Source organism: Leishmania donovani, chromosome 14 (genome assembly GCF_000227135.1).
Source record: "Leishmania donovani BPK282A1 complete genome, chromosome 14".
Taxonomy (NCBI): Eukaryota; Euglenozoa; class Kinetoplastea; order Trypanosomatida; family Trypanosomatidae; genus Leishmania; species Leishmania donovani.
Window position 1 is genome coordinate 12894 of NC_018241.1, and position 13940 is coordinate 26833.

At 57.2% G+C, this 13940-nt stretch overlaps 6 protein-coding genes across 6 annotated transcripts; all 6 read left to right on the forward strand.

Annotated features, from left to right (window-relative positions):
- Positions 1–1115: 1115 nt before the first annotated feature.
- Positions 1116–3317, forward strand: LDBPK_140050 (hypothetical protein, conserved; the record flags this gene model as incomplete). The annotated part of the gene is made up of 1 exon (XM_003859329.1): positions 1116–3317. The coding sequence occupies one exon, from the start codon at positions 1116–1118 to the stop codon at positions 3315–3317; it is 2202 nt and encodes a 733-aa protein (XP_003859377.1).
- A 549-nt stretch (positions 3318–3866) lies between these two features.
- LDBPK_140060 (hypothetical protein, conserved) lies at positions 3867–4442 on the forward strand (the record flags this gene model as incomplete). Its single annotated transcript, XM_003859330.1, has 1 exon — positions 3867–4442. The coding sequence occupies one exon, from the start codon at positions 3867–3869 to the stop codon at positions 4440–4442; it is 576 nt and encodes a 191-aa protein (XP_003859378.1).
- Positions 4443–5113: 671 nt separating this feature from the next.
- Positions 5114–5953, forward strand: LDBPK_140070 (hypothetical protein, unknown function; the record flags this gene model as incomplete). The annotated part of the gene is made up of 1 exon (XM_003859331.1): positions 5114–5953. The coding sequence occupies one exon, from the start codon at positions 5114–5116 to the stop codon at positions 5951–5953; it is 840 nt and encodes a 279-aa protein (XP_003859379.1).
- Positions 5954–6984: 1031 nt separating this feature from the next.
- On the forward strand, positions 6985–7821 carry LDBPK_140080 (hypothetical protein, conserved; the record flags this gene model as incomplete). Its single annotated transcript, XM_003859332.1, has 1 exon — positions 6985–7821. The coding sequence occupies one exon, from the start codon at positions 6985–6987 to the stop codon at positions 7819–7821; it is 837 nt and encodes a 278-aa protein (XP_003859380.1).
- Positions 7822–8438: 617 nt separating this feature from the next.
- Positions 8439–9593, forward strand: LDBPK_140090 (hypothetical protein, conserved; the record flags this gene model as incomplete). The annotated part of the gene is made up of 1 exon (XM_003859333.1): positions 8439–9593. One exon carries the CDS (start codon positions 8439–8441, stop codon positions 9591–9593), a length of 1155 nt encoding a protein of 384 aa, XP_003859381.1.
- A 1171-nt stretch (positions 9594–10764) lies between these two features.
- On the forward strand, positions 10765–13854 carry LDBPK_140100 (hypothetical protein, conserved; the record flags this gene model as incomplete). The annotated part of the gene is made up of 1 exon (XM_003859334.1): positions 10765–13854. The coding sequence occupies one exon, from the start codon at positions 10765–10767 to the stop codon at positions 13852–13854; it is 3090 nt and encodes a 1029-aa protein (XP_003859382.1).
- Positions 13855–13940: the final 86 nt, after the last annotated feature.

The following is a 13940-nucleotide window of genomic DNA, read 5'->3' on the forward strand; positions in this document are numbered from 1 at the left end:
TGTGTGTGCGTGTGTGTGTGTGTGTGTCTGTGTGCGTCTGGCCAAGGAGAGAATAATCATACAGTGCACTCATTCTCACGCGCGTAAGCAGTTTTTCCGAAACGCTGCTGTCACAGGCTGCTCACATATGGCTTATTAATCGGTATAGAAGGGCGTGGGGAAAAGGTGTAGGTATGTGTTGTGAGGATTGACATACGCCACAGCTCGGGCATCGTTTTTTTTTTGTGTGTGTGAGGGGTGAGTTCGCTTTTTGTGGCGATCGTCGAACTCCTCGTCAGCATTGGGCGTCGTTTAATTCTGCTTTGCACTCTGCTCGGTGCTACTAATGATCCTTTTTCTGTTGAATGTTCTATTTGTTTTTCTGTTTATGGGCCGTTAGGCAGTGATTACGGTGCGCGTAGGGCCCAATCCACGGCGCTTTTTCCGGTTGAAGTCTCAAGAGCACATAGTTTGTGTGTGTGTGTGTGTGTTCGGCTATGTTTCTGTGCATCTTTTACCTACTGTTTGGTAGATGACAAATGGGTGTGTTGTGTGGGTTCCTTCGATTTGTTTAGTGAACTCCTTCCCCCTTTGTCATATATATATATATATATACTCTCCCTTTTCTCTCCCTCTCCCTCTCTGTTTCGTGTTGTCTTAATGAGCCAGTCGCCAGCCTGTGCGTGTGCGCTTGCGCGCGTATGTCCGGATGGAGCAAAAAAAAAGCACACAATGAAAAAACAGCGTAGAGCCGCGCATACGGTCAACCACGTATGTGTGGGTGTGTGCGTGTGTCGGAAAGGGAGTTCAGAGCACTCACGCGGCGATTTTCATGACAGCTCGTCTTCCTCCTGATTGGCCTCACGTGCGGTTGCGCGCGGGGAGTGAAGTGAGCAACAACAATAAAAGAGTGAGGTACCACTGTTTGCATGACTTTTCTGTAAAGACGGCTACCTGAAGGAAAATGTCTCGGTGGCCATCACCTCCCCACTCACCTAATCACCTCTCTTTCTTTGCCCCTCATCTCTAACCCCCACGGATGCCTTGTCTGCAGACATAACACTGTGTATGCATCCTCGCCGACCTGCGCGAAGCTCTTTAGGGATTGCTCGCCACGCCTGGTGCCTGCCACTGTTATGAAGCGAGGCGTGCGGCAGGCTAAGAGCCTCCACGTGCTGCAGCGGCTGCTCGGCCCCGTTGTCGCGCTTTACATCTCGCGATGCCGAGCGAAAGCCGATGTGGCACGTGAGGCGTCGCTGTATCATGCACCCAGCATAGACGCTCTCAAGCAACTTCCGATTTTTGCGAAATGGCCAGACTCAGCACTGCAGACGTGGCTGTCACACGGAGTGATGGTGGTTCACAGAAAGGGGACATGCATCGGCTTTGCATGCGAGCCACCGCAAGCAGCGCGTGTATTCTGGGTGATCGCCGGCAAAGTCGCTCAAGTGCCGGCGAAGAGCGAGCTTTGCGAGTGCGCTGGTGAGCTTCTGCACCTGCCGCCAAACGCACCGAAGACTGGCCCAGTGGTACTGCCTGCTCACTTTCTGGAGGATTCAGCGAAGGCGGCACTGCCTTCTCTCACCCCCACCCAAGAGCGCATCAAGGAATCGCTGGCGACATACCATGCCGGTCACTTTGTCGATGCCGAGAGGCTGCTGCTCGGTGGTGGAAGGCGGCGCTCGCTGCGATGTCAGACAGACACAGTTATGCTGAGCTTTCCCTTTTCGCTTTTCTTGAGAGAAGTTCAGTGTTTGCCCGGCCCGCTGCGAAGCGATGTTATCGATGTCGCGCGCACCGTTGCTCAACGTGCCATGACGCAGTTGGGTGAGATGCCATCCGTGCACTCCCTAGCCTCGGCGAATCCGGTCCTGCAAAGCCTTCCGCTAAGAGATCTGAGAGCCCTGCGTCTCCAGCTGAGGCCGTTCGTGTTTCTGCAATTCGACGCCATCTGTGAGGATGTGGCGAACTCGGACAAAGTCTTTTTCCTCAGCCTCGGCAAGGTACTCATCGAAGACTGCAAAAACCGCTCATCGACGATTATATCTAAAGTGTCGACTGCCGTCGGGCTGGAGACGTTTGTGCCGTGCCGCTTTCCGGACTACTACGATCAGAAGCTGCGGGCGGAGGCGGCTACGTACTGTGAGATGTGGTGCATCCCCACCGCCGCGCTGCTTACCCTGTGCAGCGCTGAAACACAGCTCCGCTGCGCGCAAGCAGCTACGCAACTCTTGGCCGGCAAAACGCGCCGGTTCACGCCAGCATCCGCGCTGCGTACATGCCCTTGCTTCGCTGGCGTCTCCGAGGCGGCCATCGCTGCCGTCGCTCGAGCGCTGCAGGTGCGGGTGTACTGTGCGGATGACACGATCGTAGCCTCGAAGCGAGCGCCTAGCACGGGCATTCTCGTCGTGGCCGGAACCGTAGTCGTGCATTCGAACAGGAAAAGAGCTCCCGAGCCTCTGCGCGCAGGCCAAGCCCGCTACTTTTGCGAGTGCTTTGTGAAGATGGCGCTAGAGGAGTCGGTGATCTCGCAGAGCAGCTCTATCGTGCTGCACGGGTCTCCTGGAGCAATATTCGAGCTTATAGAAGCGCTCGACACTGCGTCAAACGACATCAAAATCATGTTGGACAGTGCGCAAGAGTACGTGAATGGCCAGTATGGGGCTGGGGCCAGCAACCTCAGCAAGGCGCAAAATGCAGCAGCCGAGCGTGTAAGGGCATACAAACGTCGCCGCGCGGGAGCTGCGCCGACACCGTCTCCACCAAGCACCAGCATCGACACCGTGGACAACATCACCGTTCTGGAGAATGAGCTCTTGGCCAGTCTGGCATTGCAGTTGCAGGCGCTGCACCCCGACACAGGAGATGAAGCAAGATTCGACGTCCTGCGGGTAGGGGAGCTGACGATGGTGGACGACGACGCCCCGAGCGATTCTCGGTCAGCTGCAGAGTGCTTTTCCCTTGACGACGAAGGCAGGCTTGTCACCTGTGCCTTGCCAGCACTAGTTACTTCTGCGCGCCCCTTGACAGAGGTCCCTGTGGCTCCGTCACCCGTCATTGTTGCACCGAGAACCGACGTAGTCGCTGCGTCATTGCAGCAGCGAGGGAAAACGAAAGAGAAGACGTCTTCAGCGCAGGAGACGGCAGCTGTTGTGCCTCGATCACTGCGCACAGCTGTGTGTGCGTCGACCCCCGCGGCAGCTGGACAGCGCAGTGGGCCCTCTCCCCGTCTTACCGCGTTGCGCACCACGGCAGCGCGTCTCCGAGAAGAAGCAGATGGCGTAGACAGGCGAAGAGAGTATCAACGTCAGCTGTTGCGCGCGAAACACTCTCTGTGATCCTGCACCTCTCCTTCTAGGGTGATTTGTCGCTGCTGCCCTGAAGGCATCGCGTTGGTGTGCTCTCCGCCTTTCTTTCCTTCGTTGGCGTCTTGCACTTTGTAGAATAGGGCTCATCGTTTGGCTCTGTGCCTACACTTTTTTCTATTCCTTGGCTCCAAGGGCCAAGAGCTGCCTTACATTTTGAAGTCGCCCTTTATATTCTTCCTACACGCTCCCTGTGTACCTTTCGAGGCACCCCCCCCCCTCGCTGCCCGCCCCACTCTCCCTTCTGACCCGCTCCCAGCATCTTCCATGCCCTCTCTCCATCCTCCTACTCCTTATTTGCATTTGGTCGAACAGCGCACACCAGAAAGTCGCGCTTGGAGGTTGGCAGGCACGATACAGAGCCATCGATGTTTGCCCTGCTTCCCTCAGATCTGCGGCATTCTACAAACGAATAAGAAGAAGATAATATTTTGAGGCGCTTGCAGCGTGTGAGTGTGTAGTTGCTTCGCTCATGTGTGAAGGGGAAACGCGCATCACTTCGCCTTCCCTCGTTCGGTAGCAATGCCATCAAGCGTCGCCTACGTCTTGGGGACGGAAAGCTGTGGAAAGACAGACCTCGTCCACCAGCTGGAGTATCTCACTCAGGGGCTTGTGCGCACGGTGCCGACTGCCTGTACGCCGACGACGGGGCAGGAAGTGACGGAGCTCAGTATCCGCTCCCCCGCTGGCAAAGGGAAGGTCACGGTCGAGGTGCGGGAGCTGGGAGGATCTCTGGTGAACACCTGGGAGAGCTTTATTGAGTCTCGAAAGGCCAGGGACGGCGGCAGCGGTGACACATCGTTTCTTCTGATCTACGTCGTCGATGGAGTGGCTCCTCACCAGCTGCCGTTGGCTTCCACCATGTTTCGTTATCTCACGCAGGGCCGCCATGCACCCTGCGCAGGATGGCCGACGCTCATCGCCGTGCAGAAATGCGCCAGCGTAAACGCCGTCACGGCAGAGGAAGTGCGGAGCTTCTTCCTAGACGAGGTGGAAGCACCGGCAAATGTCGACGTTGTTGAGGTAGACTCGTGGAATGGTATCGGAGCAGGGGACGTGCTCAGAGGGATCGAGGTAGTTTTCGGTGGCCTTCAGTAGCGATGGTATCTTGGCCCCTTTGCATATCGTGTATATGGGCGGCTCATGTTGCATGCGCGCGAGTGTGCGTGTGTGTGCGGTGGGTGGAAGGATGTCACCTGCCATTGCTTCGTACCCCTCAGCCTCCTCACAGTCTTGTACAACAGAACTCCCTCGCTCTATTTAAAGTAAACAGACACGCGCAACCGAACGGAAATGACCTCTCCCGTCGATCTTGCAGAATGACTGCAACAGAGGCACATTTCTGCTAGAATGTCGAGCTCGCTCTCCCGTCTTAAAGGCCTTTTTTTTTGGAGGCGACACCTGAAGCGCTGCTGTTCTCTTTCGCAAAACTCGATTGCGCCTGTCGTTGTCATCTATATCCCTCCTCTCCCCCGTCTTTGCCGTCTCGACCGCCACACCTGCAACTTCTGCGTTTTGTTTTTCCTGTAAAGGTGCGAATGAAACGAGAGGTACTTCCCGCGGGCCTTTTTTTTTCGCTCTTCATACGCGAACGCGCCACGCTGTGTGCCGAAGTCCTTCTCGGGGCCACTCACGGCACCTGTAGAATTATCTGCTGATTTATCCCCCCCCCCCTAGCGCATTGTTACTGTTTTTCTTTTTTTCGCGGAGACGCATTGAACTCTCATCAGCGTGCAGGTGCCCACCACCACCGACCTCCTTTACTCCTCATGAGTGACTTCGAAGTGGTCTCTTCCGAAGATGAAGAGGCAGGCATGATCACCGTCGGAAGATCTGCGGAGGTGCCGCCGTATGGGCATCTGCGTCCGTTCTGCAAGGGAAAGCTGCTGTGGTCCCCGGATGCATCCCACTGGATACTCGTCCTGCTCACCCTGGCAGGTGGCACGCTACTGTTTACGCTGCTCTGGGGATCGCTCCGCTACACTTCCCCGAACATCCTGCCCAACCGGTGGATGATGCAGTTGCCTGATATCATTGTCGCGCTTCTGGCAGTGGTGTCTGCAACGCTTCTCTTGTGCACATCACTCACAAACCCAGGTATTCTTCCCAAAAACAACTTTCCCCCCTCGCTGAGCAGCTCCGCCGCGAAGGACTACTGCACGACTCTCCCCTATTGCATGACGTGTCACATCTACCGCCCCTCGCAGTCAGGCCACTGTAGGCGCTGCAACAACTGCGTTGCACTATTTGATCATCACTGCCGTCTTCTCGGGTGCTGCATCGGTGAGCTCAATAGGCGCTACTTTCTTCTCTTTCTCTTTAGTACCGCCGTCTGCAGCGCCTTCACCTCTGCGTGTCTCGGGTACTTTGTCGTCGTTGTGCCTCCGAAGGGAAACTTGGTTCTGTACATCCTCTTCACTGTCGGCCTCGCCACCACCGTGCTTCTCAGTCTCGTTCTTGCCGGGTACCTGCTGCACAACCTCCGCCTGATTCGCATGGGATTGTTGCATCGTGAGTACATGAATGGCGCCGCCCCGCGCAGCCGCGGTCGTGCTAGCTTCTTTGCAAACTTGATACAAGTGTTCTTTCCGAGAAAGGAATGTGGCTAATCACGCTCCGTTCCACCCTCGCTGGTACCCTCCTCTTCTTTCTGATTTATTCGAGTCGCTGTGGGAAGCCCTGATGACAAGGGGGAGACACCCCCGTATGTGGCATCTCACGATCCAGCACCCCACCCTCTAGCCCTGCCCGATGCCGAGCCGCTTCTGGTCGTGACAGGCTCTGGCGCCCACGACGTAGGATGGGGAGGTCAGAACGCGCTTGCGCCATCCATATGGTAGGCGGAGCGTCAGTGTGAGTCGAGCACACCCCACCTGACCCTCAATGCCTACCGGTGGTGGGGAGCCTGAGCCACCCCGAGGGGGATTCACCAGGTGGCGACCGGCAGAACGGGGGAGCGCCTGTGCGGCAACCTGCGAGGTTGGGGACGGATGGAGTTTGGTGCAGAGCCCGAGCTGGGATGTCTGGGTCGGTGCACAGCTGTAACGCATGTGCCTACGGCGTGCTGCTTTGCACCACGCGATGGGGGCCTGTGGCGGGCCCGGGAGAGCGGATTCGAATTCGTGTTGCGTGGCAGAAAATTCGCAGGCTGAGCAGCAAAGTTGTTTTAGTCGAGCCTCTTGTTGGCTGCATTTTCACCTTGTTTTCATTATTGAGCCTGCTTCCCCTCTTTATTGATCTTTCTGAGCGGCGCATGGCTGTTCAGTAAAAAATAACACACCAGAACGGCTCCCTGGTAAGAAGGCTCTAGTGTACCCCTCCACCCTCGAGGGTGTCGTCATTCAAGTGAACTTGGACACCAGCGCTGAGTAAATGGAACAGCAACAACAACGTTCACATGCGACAGCTGCAGTGACTCGCTCGCTTCTATGTCCACGGCCACCAGCACCGCGCACCGCCGCAGCTCTTTCCAGCTCTCTCTCTTTTTCCTCCATGCCTCTCTCTCTCACTGGTTCCAAAGGAGCGCAGCGCCCCCCCCCCTTTCGCCTGCTCTGTGCGCGCACGCGCGTGTCCACAAGGAGCAGGAGCAGACGCAAGTAGTCGGTCCGCACTCATGTACCGCTTGACGCGCACCACCACCATGCTTCGTCAATTCGTGGTGCCAGTGCGTCAGACGACGCAGAGGGCAGGATTGCCTACGCCACCGTTATTTGGTGTGCAGAAATGCTCTGTGAACATGAATCGCAGCGTGCAGACGCGGTGGGAGATTGATAGCCAGACCGCCTCGCAGAAGCGCACTGAATACGACTTTGACAAAGAGCAGTGGATGAAACAGATGCGGTTTGCCTCTATGGACTGCATCATGGACCCCGACATCACGCCCATCCGCTACACCTCCGTCGGAGGAGTGAAGAAGGCGCTCCGGCGCTTCGTGACCATGCGCAAGCTGATGGACCGTCGCCCGGACTTCGACCCTGTACAGCTGAAGGAGCTGTTCATCCAGTTCAAGACGCTCTCCCATGAGAAGAGCCCGGACTGCTTCAAAACGCTGCAGCGCATCACGACGCACGGAGAGGCGGACCGAATCCTTAAAGAGATCAAGGGACGCATGAACGAGGACTTTGCCAAGAAGAGCTGGAGGTCGTTGAAGCAGCAAGGAGCGAAGAGCACGTACGAGATGGAGGTGGACTCATTCGACCTGGTGACATGCTACATGGGGCAGATGTCGCAAGAGGACTGGCTTCAAATCACGTACCGCTGCGAGTTCCGCCAGCGCGCGAGCAAGGAGTATGACTGGGAGACGATGATGGAGTACCCGGTGTTTGAGGTGAGACTCGGAGACGGTGTCAAGGCGCCCAACACCCACCCCTTCATCGTTGTGGGGGTGCTCAAGAAGGACGGCACCCGCTACGGCAAAGACTCACAAGACGCCGCCGACCTTCGCAAGCAGTTCGACCGCACAGGGCGGTGGTTCTGACACACCGATGAGTGCAACGGATGCACCATCCTTTTTCTTTCGTGTGTGTGCGCTTCCTTTCTGCAGTCGTTGGACATGCGCATACGCCCACTGTGAGCCGATTTCTCGACGCTCATGTTGTCTTTTGTATGTCGCTGTGTGTGGGTGTGTGTGTTGGAGCGGTACTGTTGTCTCACAGTTCCAGCTGCGGATCGTGCTTCGCTACGTAGCTTTTGTCGCTAAAGTTGAACAGACACGCAAGTTTGTGTACAGGAAGTAGTGGCAAAGACAGAAATAGGTGAGGGGGTCCCGCTGAGCCCGCACCTCGTCTTCACGATCTCATGCAACAACACCGAGAGGCTTTGAATGCCGACTGTCTATGAGCATTCTCCAGCAGGCGCCGAAGAAGTGCTGCCCTTCCTCCTCCTTCCCTTCCTCTCGCCTCTCTCCTACTCCTGTCACGCGCTTCAGCCCGCGCTTGCTCCTTACCCCCGCATGCGGTTTCCCTTGTGTAAACGTCGTCTCTGCGCGTCGCTTGCGGTCTCATCGCCTTCAGGTGTGTGATGGGGGGGGGGGAGTGACGCCACTCTGCATTAGAGCAGCACGCGTTGCGTGTGTTTGCAGCAGTAGAAGGAAACATGGACCGACTTGCAGGAAGTTTCCTGAGCAACGGCGACGTCGCCAACGCCTCGTCCCTGTACAACTCATTAGAAAAGCTGAACCCAACCAGGTACAGTCGCATGGCACGCATCTGCCGTGTGCTCCTCAACCCGCAAGGGGTGCCGCTGCCGCATCGCCATCGCGACATCTGCGAAGCGCTTCTAGATCCTCTCGTGCCGCCAGAAGTGCTCCTTCGCGACTCTGCGGAGAATGTGCAGAAGTCGTTTCAACGCCTGGCCGTATGCGCGCATCCCGACAAGAACCCAAACCCGAGCGCCAACGAAGCTTTTCTTAGACTAACAATGATGAAGGACAAGGCGCTGGAGCTGCTGCGCGATGGGGTGGAGCGAAAGTGCGATGGAGCAACTGAGGCCCCTCCTGGCAAGGCGGCAGCCTCGAATGGACGCAAGGGCAAGCCCAAGATGCAGAATTCTGGCCCTGCGGTGCCCACCGTAGCTCACAGACGGCGGCCGTTGAGACCGGGGGTTCCTCTACCCGAAGCCGCCGCTGCAGTTACTTCCGACACCACCGCCGCCGCGGTCTCCTCCAAGATCTCCCAACTGCGAAGGACCAAAATCACGCTGAACGCCCTGAAGCGAAAGGATATCGCGGATGATTTCGAAATCTTCAGCGCCACGCAGCGCACCACGGCGGTGCAGTCGGAGGTGAGTCACAGCGACGTGGAGGAGGATAACCTCGCCACCACAGTGCCGGTAATGTCCACGAAGGAGAGAGCGCGGCGCGCGAATCGTGGGCGATCGCAGTCCAGCGCTCCACAGGAGAGGACGAAGACTCTGCCTCGTGCGTCGTCGCCCAACACGAACCCATTGCTGTCCAGCAGCCTCTATGACGCGATGCCGGTGCCCTCACACAAGCCGCTGTCCCCATCGCCTCAGACGTTAGAAGATCCCACCGGGAGTGTCAAGAGCAGCGGTGCTGGTGATCGCGATGCGTCAGCCCTCTACTCACCATCCATCCCTACCGCCGCCATCTCCGCTGACAGTGATGCGATCCGGCGGCAGATTGATGAAGCATGTCTTCGTTTGCGAGAGATGCGCCTGCAGCACACCACGGTGCACCTCGATCTCGACCTTAGCTTTGAAGCGTACGAGCGCAGCAAGCAGCCACAGTGAGCGGATATGTTACGCCGGCTCGATTTTCTCAGTCGCGTGTACTCGGGGGGGGGACGTAGAGGTGACAACTAGATCGCAACGGTTGTAGCTACAAGTATGCGTGAGACTGCCTCAGAGCAGGCGATATGGAAGACTTATGGCGATGGAGGGCCGCAGGAGATGCAGAGGGCACACGGGTACCTTCTTGATGTAAGTAGCCTTCCTTTTTCTCTCACGAGAAGAGAGCAGACAACAACAAAGAGAGAGATCACCGGCACAACCGAACACACCAATCACTTAACAGTCAAACACGTGCGGTCATGTATCCTGTGAAACCTCATGGAAAGAGAGCAGGGATAACGATGGCAACGACTAGCTACACCCGCACACACACACACACACACGAGAGAAGCAGCCTCATGTTATGCATTCGAGAATATATATATGCATTTATGTATAGATGTATGCATATGTATGTATATACTTATGTTCGGCTCCTCAGCTCTCTCTCTCTCCTTTACTGCTCTCGTGTTCATGTTCGCTCACACGCACACGCCTGGTGTGAGTGTGCATGGGGCATGCTGCTCTGTTGTTTTTATCTGTATATCTTGCTTTCCCCACTGATGGCTGGCGTCTACCTTCGCCACTCACAGCGTCTGTCGGTGGGCAGGGGGGTTGCAACGGAAGAGAGGAGTGGGCGAATTCGGGGCGTCGAGAGGGGCAGTGGCGAATTCGCTCCATCCTTCGCTCCCGCCGCTTCCAAGGCGCATTCCTCATAAACTCTCATTCATTCGCCTTGAAAAGGTCACCTTTGCTCCACAGTGTGCTAACAAAATGCCCTGACATCCGCATCAAAGTATCCCTCCCCCTCCCCTCGCGGGAACGCAGAGTGGACTTGGCTGCAGCAGCTGTCACAGAAGTGCAGTCCTCTCAGCATGCGTGTATGTGTGCGTATTGCACCGGCAAGTCACTCAGCTGCTCAAGAGTGTTGCCTGCCTCTATGTCACTGTGTCTTTCACCTCTGTGTTTCCTCTCTCTCCTTTTCGCTTGGTGCACATGCGGCGTTGCGTGTGCTGTGACGGCCTTGGATATGTGTGTGATGAACGGCACTCCTTTTTTGTTTTTTGTTTGGTTCTTGTGCCTTTCCACGTCCCTGCCAGGACATCTTGGACCGAGAAGAAGGATGCCCTCGATGAGCGCGTCGAGGCAGGCGTCAAAAGTCTCCGCCACCGCAAGAGCCACGAAGTTCTCAGCAATTCGGAAGCTGCCCACTGCAAAGCAAAGTACCTCCGCAGTGGCGGCGGCTCATACAAGCAGTGACGAGCCGAGGCGCCCGGCACTCATCAGCTTCGACGTTGACGCCACCATCGATACAGTGAACTCATTGCACGAAGAGCAGCACCGCGTAAGCGAGGAGGACGTCACGGACAAACGAATCGGCCGCTACCACTATGCGCAGCTTGTTGCACGCCTGAATGAGCAACGCAGTCTATACCAATCTACCGCTGTGTTTGTGGAAACAATGCTGAAGGAGGTCAATCACTCCACCGAAGCCAGCGTTGCGATGAAAGCGTCGGCAGCTACATGGGGTCTCAAGCTCCTGGCTAAGCACGCTGGCTACGGCGCCATTAACACGGTTCTCGAATCGCTTTTGCCGGCTCTGTACTGCGAGTACAGCCCGGAGAAGCTGTGCAGGGCACCCCCCGCCGTGGAGCTGCAGGTGCGGAGGCCGGACGTGCTCATGGACAACCCGTATTTCACACATTCCATGTTCGTGGATGAGGTACAGGTGGACAAGAGATCTGCTACCAAGCTTCAAAAGTCGCTGGAGGCAGCGTTGCGTGCGAACGACCAGCGCAGAAGCATTGTGTGTCACCTTATTGAGCGCCAACGGAAGCAGCAACTTGAGGTCGTCTTCCGCTGCTGGCGCCACCATGTACGCCAACAGCACCTTCTGCGCATGATGGGCGACAACACAGCGAAGCAGTGGGCAGATGAGATGTCGAGGCTGCGTGTGCAGGCAGTCTTTTACCACTGGAAGCTACTTGTAGAACGATCGCGAAGTACGTACCTGACAGAGAGACTGCACGAAGCCGCGTTTCAGCTGGAAAACGCAAAGAATCAGTTTCAGCTGCAGTGCTACCGCGCTGATCGCCTGGTGCGAACGGCAAAAGAGGCGACGGAAGAGATGGAGCGAGTGTCGCAGATCAACGAGGACCTTCAGCGGCAAGTGGATGAGTTGAAGGAAGAGCAGGTGCGCAAGGAGAGAGAGTACAAAGAGAAGCTAACGCGAAACGTGACGCAGGTGCTGAAGCTGCTGGAAACCTACGACGCGCTGGCGCGCGTATTGCTGCATTCGAAGCAAGCGGAAGAGTATTTTATGCCAGAGAAGCCGCTTTTAGCTCGACAATCTCAGAGTGGTGACGGCGGTGAGGAAGCATCGGAAAATGAAGGTCAGTTGCTTGAGGTGAACGCTGTCGCGGAGGCGAGCTGGGAGAGTCCGTCCGGCTCAGCGCTGCAGTGGCTGCGGCAGTGGTGTGATGGGGTGCTGGGGCAAGCCAGCGGTCGTACGGAACCATTCAAGCCGATTCGCTCCTTCGGCGCCGACTTTTCGAACGGCGAGCGCTACCTCTACATTTTTCAGCACGTATTCCCCGAGGTGGTCCCGACGGTGCTCCAGATTCACGACATGGACGTCGAGTCGCGGCTGCGCCGCATTCGCGGCTACGTCGCTGACTGTGGCCTTCGCTACCGGCTGGTGCCATCGGACCTCATGAATCAGCGGGAGGATCTGCTTGTGTGCTCCCTGAGCGAGCTCTACCAGCAGCACCTGCTACGTAAGTGGGACCAGATGGTGTCGCGGTCGATGACGGAGCTGAACGCGCTTAGGGAGGGTGACATGAAAGAAGCCCTGCTTGGGTGCACGGCCTCATCATCAACGGAGGATGTCGCAGACGTTCCAGCCGAGCAGCTGGACGAGGCCGCAGTGAGGGCGCACGTTAGCGACTATGTCGAGCGAGTGAAGGCCATGAGCGAAGAGTTCAGAACGTCACTCGCAGTGGAAAACGAGGTAGTGAAGGCCAGTACCGCTATTGCGGTGCAGGAGGCGCGCCTCGGCGGCGAGCGTCTCCAGGGGACGCCTATCCCGCTCGTGGATGAGGCGGAACGGTGCGCGTTCTGGAAGCTGCCGGCCGGCGCGTTGGATGACCTGCGCGGAGCTAAGAAGCTCAACTCCGAGGAGAGGATGTGGAACCTAATCGTGACGCAAACGCTCCCGGAGGTGCTGCAGGCGCACGTCGACACAACGTCACGCCTCTTCTACCTCTTCGCTGGAGAGAACGCCAAGTCGCTCTCGGAGGTGGCGTTTTGGCGCCTTGTCGAGTGCAGTGGCATATTGGTTGGTGGTATGGAAGTTCCCATGGATTGGATAGCGAGGCAGTACGACCACGTCGTGACGCCACAACTTGACGCAGCGCTAAGGGCGGTGGCGCGCAATCAGAGCGAGATGAGTGTTCAGAAGCTGCGCCAGGTCGCCTACCAAGAAATGGACATCCGCAGCGCAACACCACAGCAGTTCGTCGAGCTGCTTGTGCGACTGGCCATGGCGTCGGAGAAGGGTAAGTACGGTCTCGTCGAAGGCACGCGCCGCCTACTGCAGGGGCTGCAGCTACTCAACAATGAAATCTCTCCGGTGGCTCGCGCGCTGCACGAGCCGGAAGCGCAGCATGTGTTGCGCTTTTTCAACGAGGATCTGTTTCGCGTGTACCTCTTCTATGTGAAAAAGCAGGAGTCCTCGCGCAACACGCAGGACGCGTCGATGGCCACCCAGTTCGGAGGCCGCTTTGCCTCGCAGATGTCGATCACAATGTTCCTCACCATGCTGGAAGACTGCCGATTCCTCCTCGACGGCAGCGGGCGGAGAAACTCTTCGATAGGCGTCTCAGCTGATTTCACGCGGCCGCTCTTCTTCATCAACGCTGCGCAAGTGCGCAAAGTGGTCTCCGCGCTGGGGAGTTTTTGCAAGGGCGCCATGAGCGGTGGGCTCTCGTTTAACCTCTTTGTGGATACGCTCGCGGTGCTGGCTCACCACTGGTGCCCTGATCCGCTCGTGCCGGAGCCGCGGCGACTCGCTGGCTTCCTTGCCCACACGGTGCAGCAGCTGAGTGCGCGCCACATCAACTCCACGTTACTCCTGGGTACCGTTCCGTCAATTAGGTTGGAGGGGCCCAGGAACGTCGACTTCTCGCAGGAGGCACGCCCATCAGTCGGCACCGTCGCCTAACCGCTAGGAAACGACGTTGTGCTGCGCTGGAAGTGGACACTGGGACGAGAAAGAGGGGCAAAGGACAGCGACGGAGGTACGTGGTA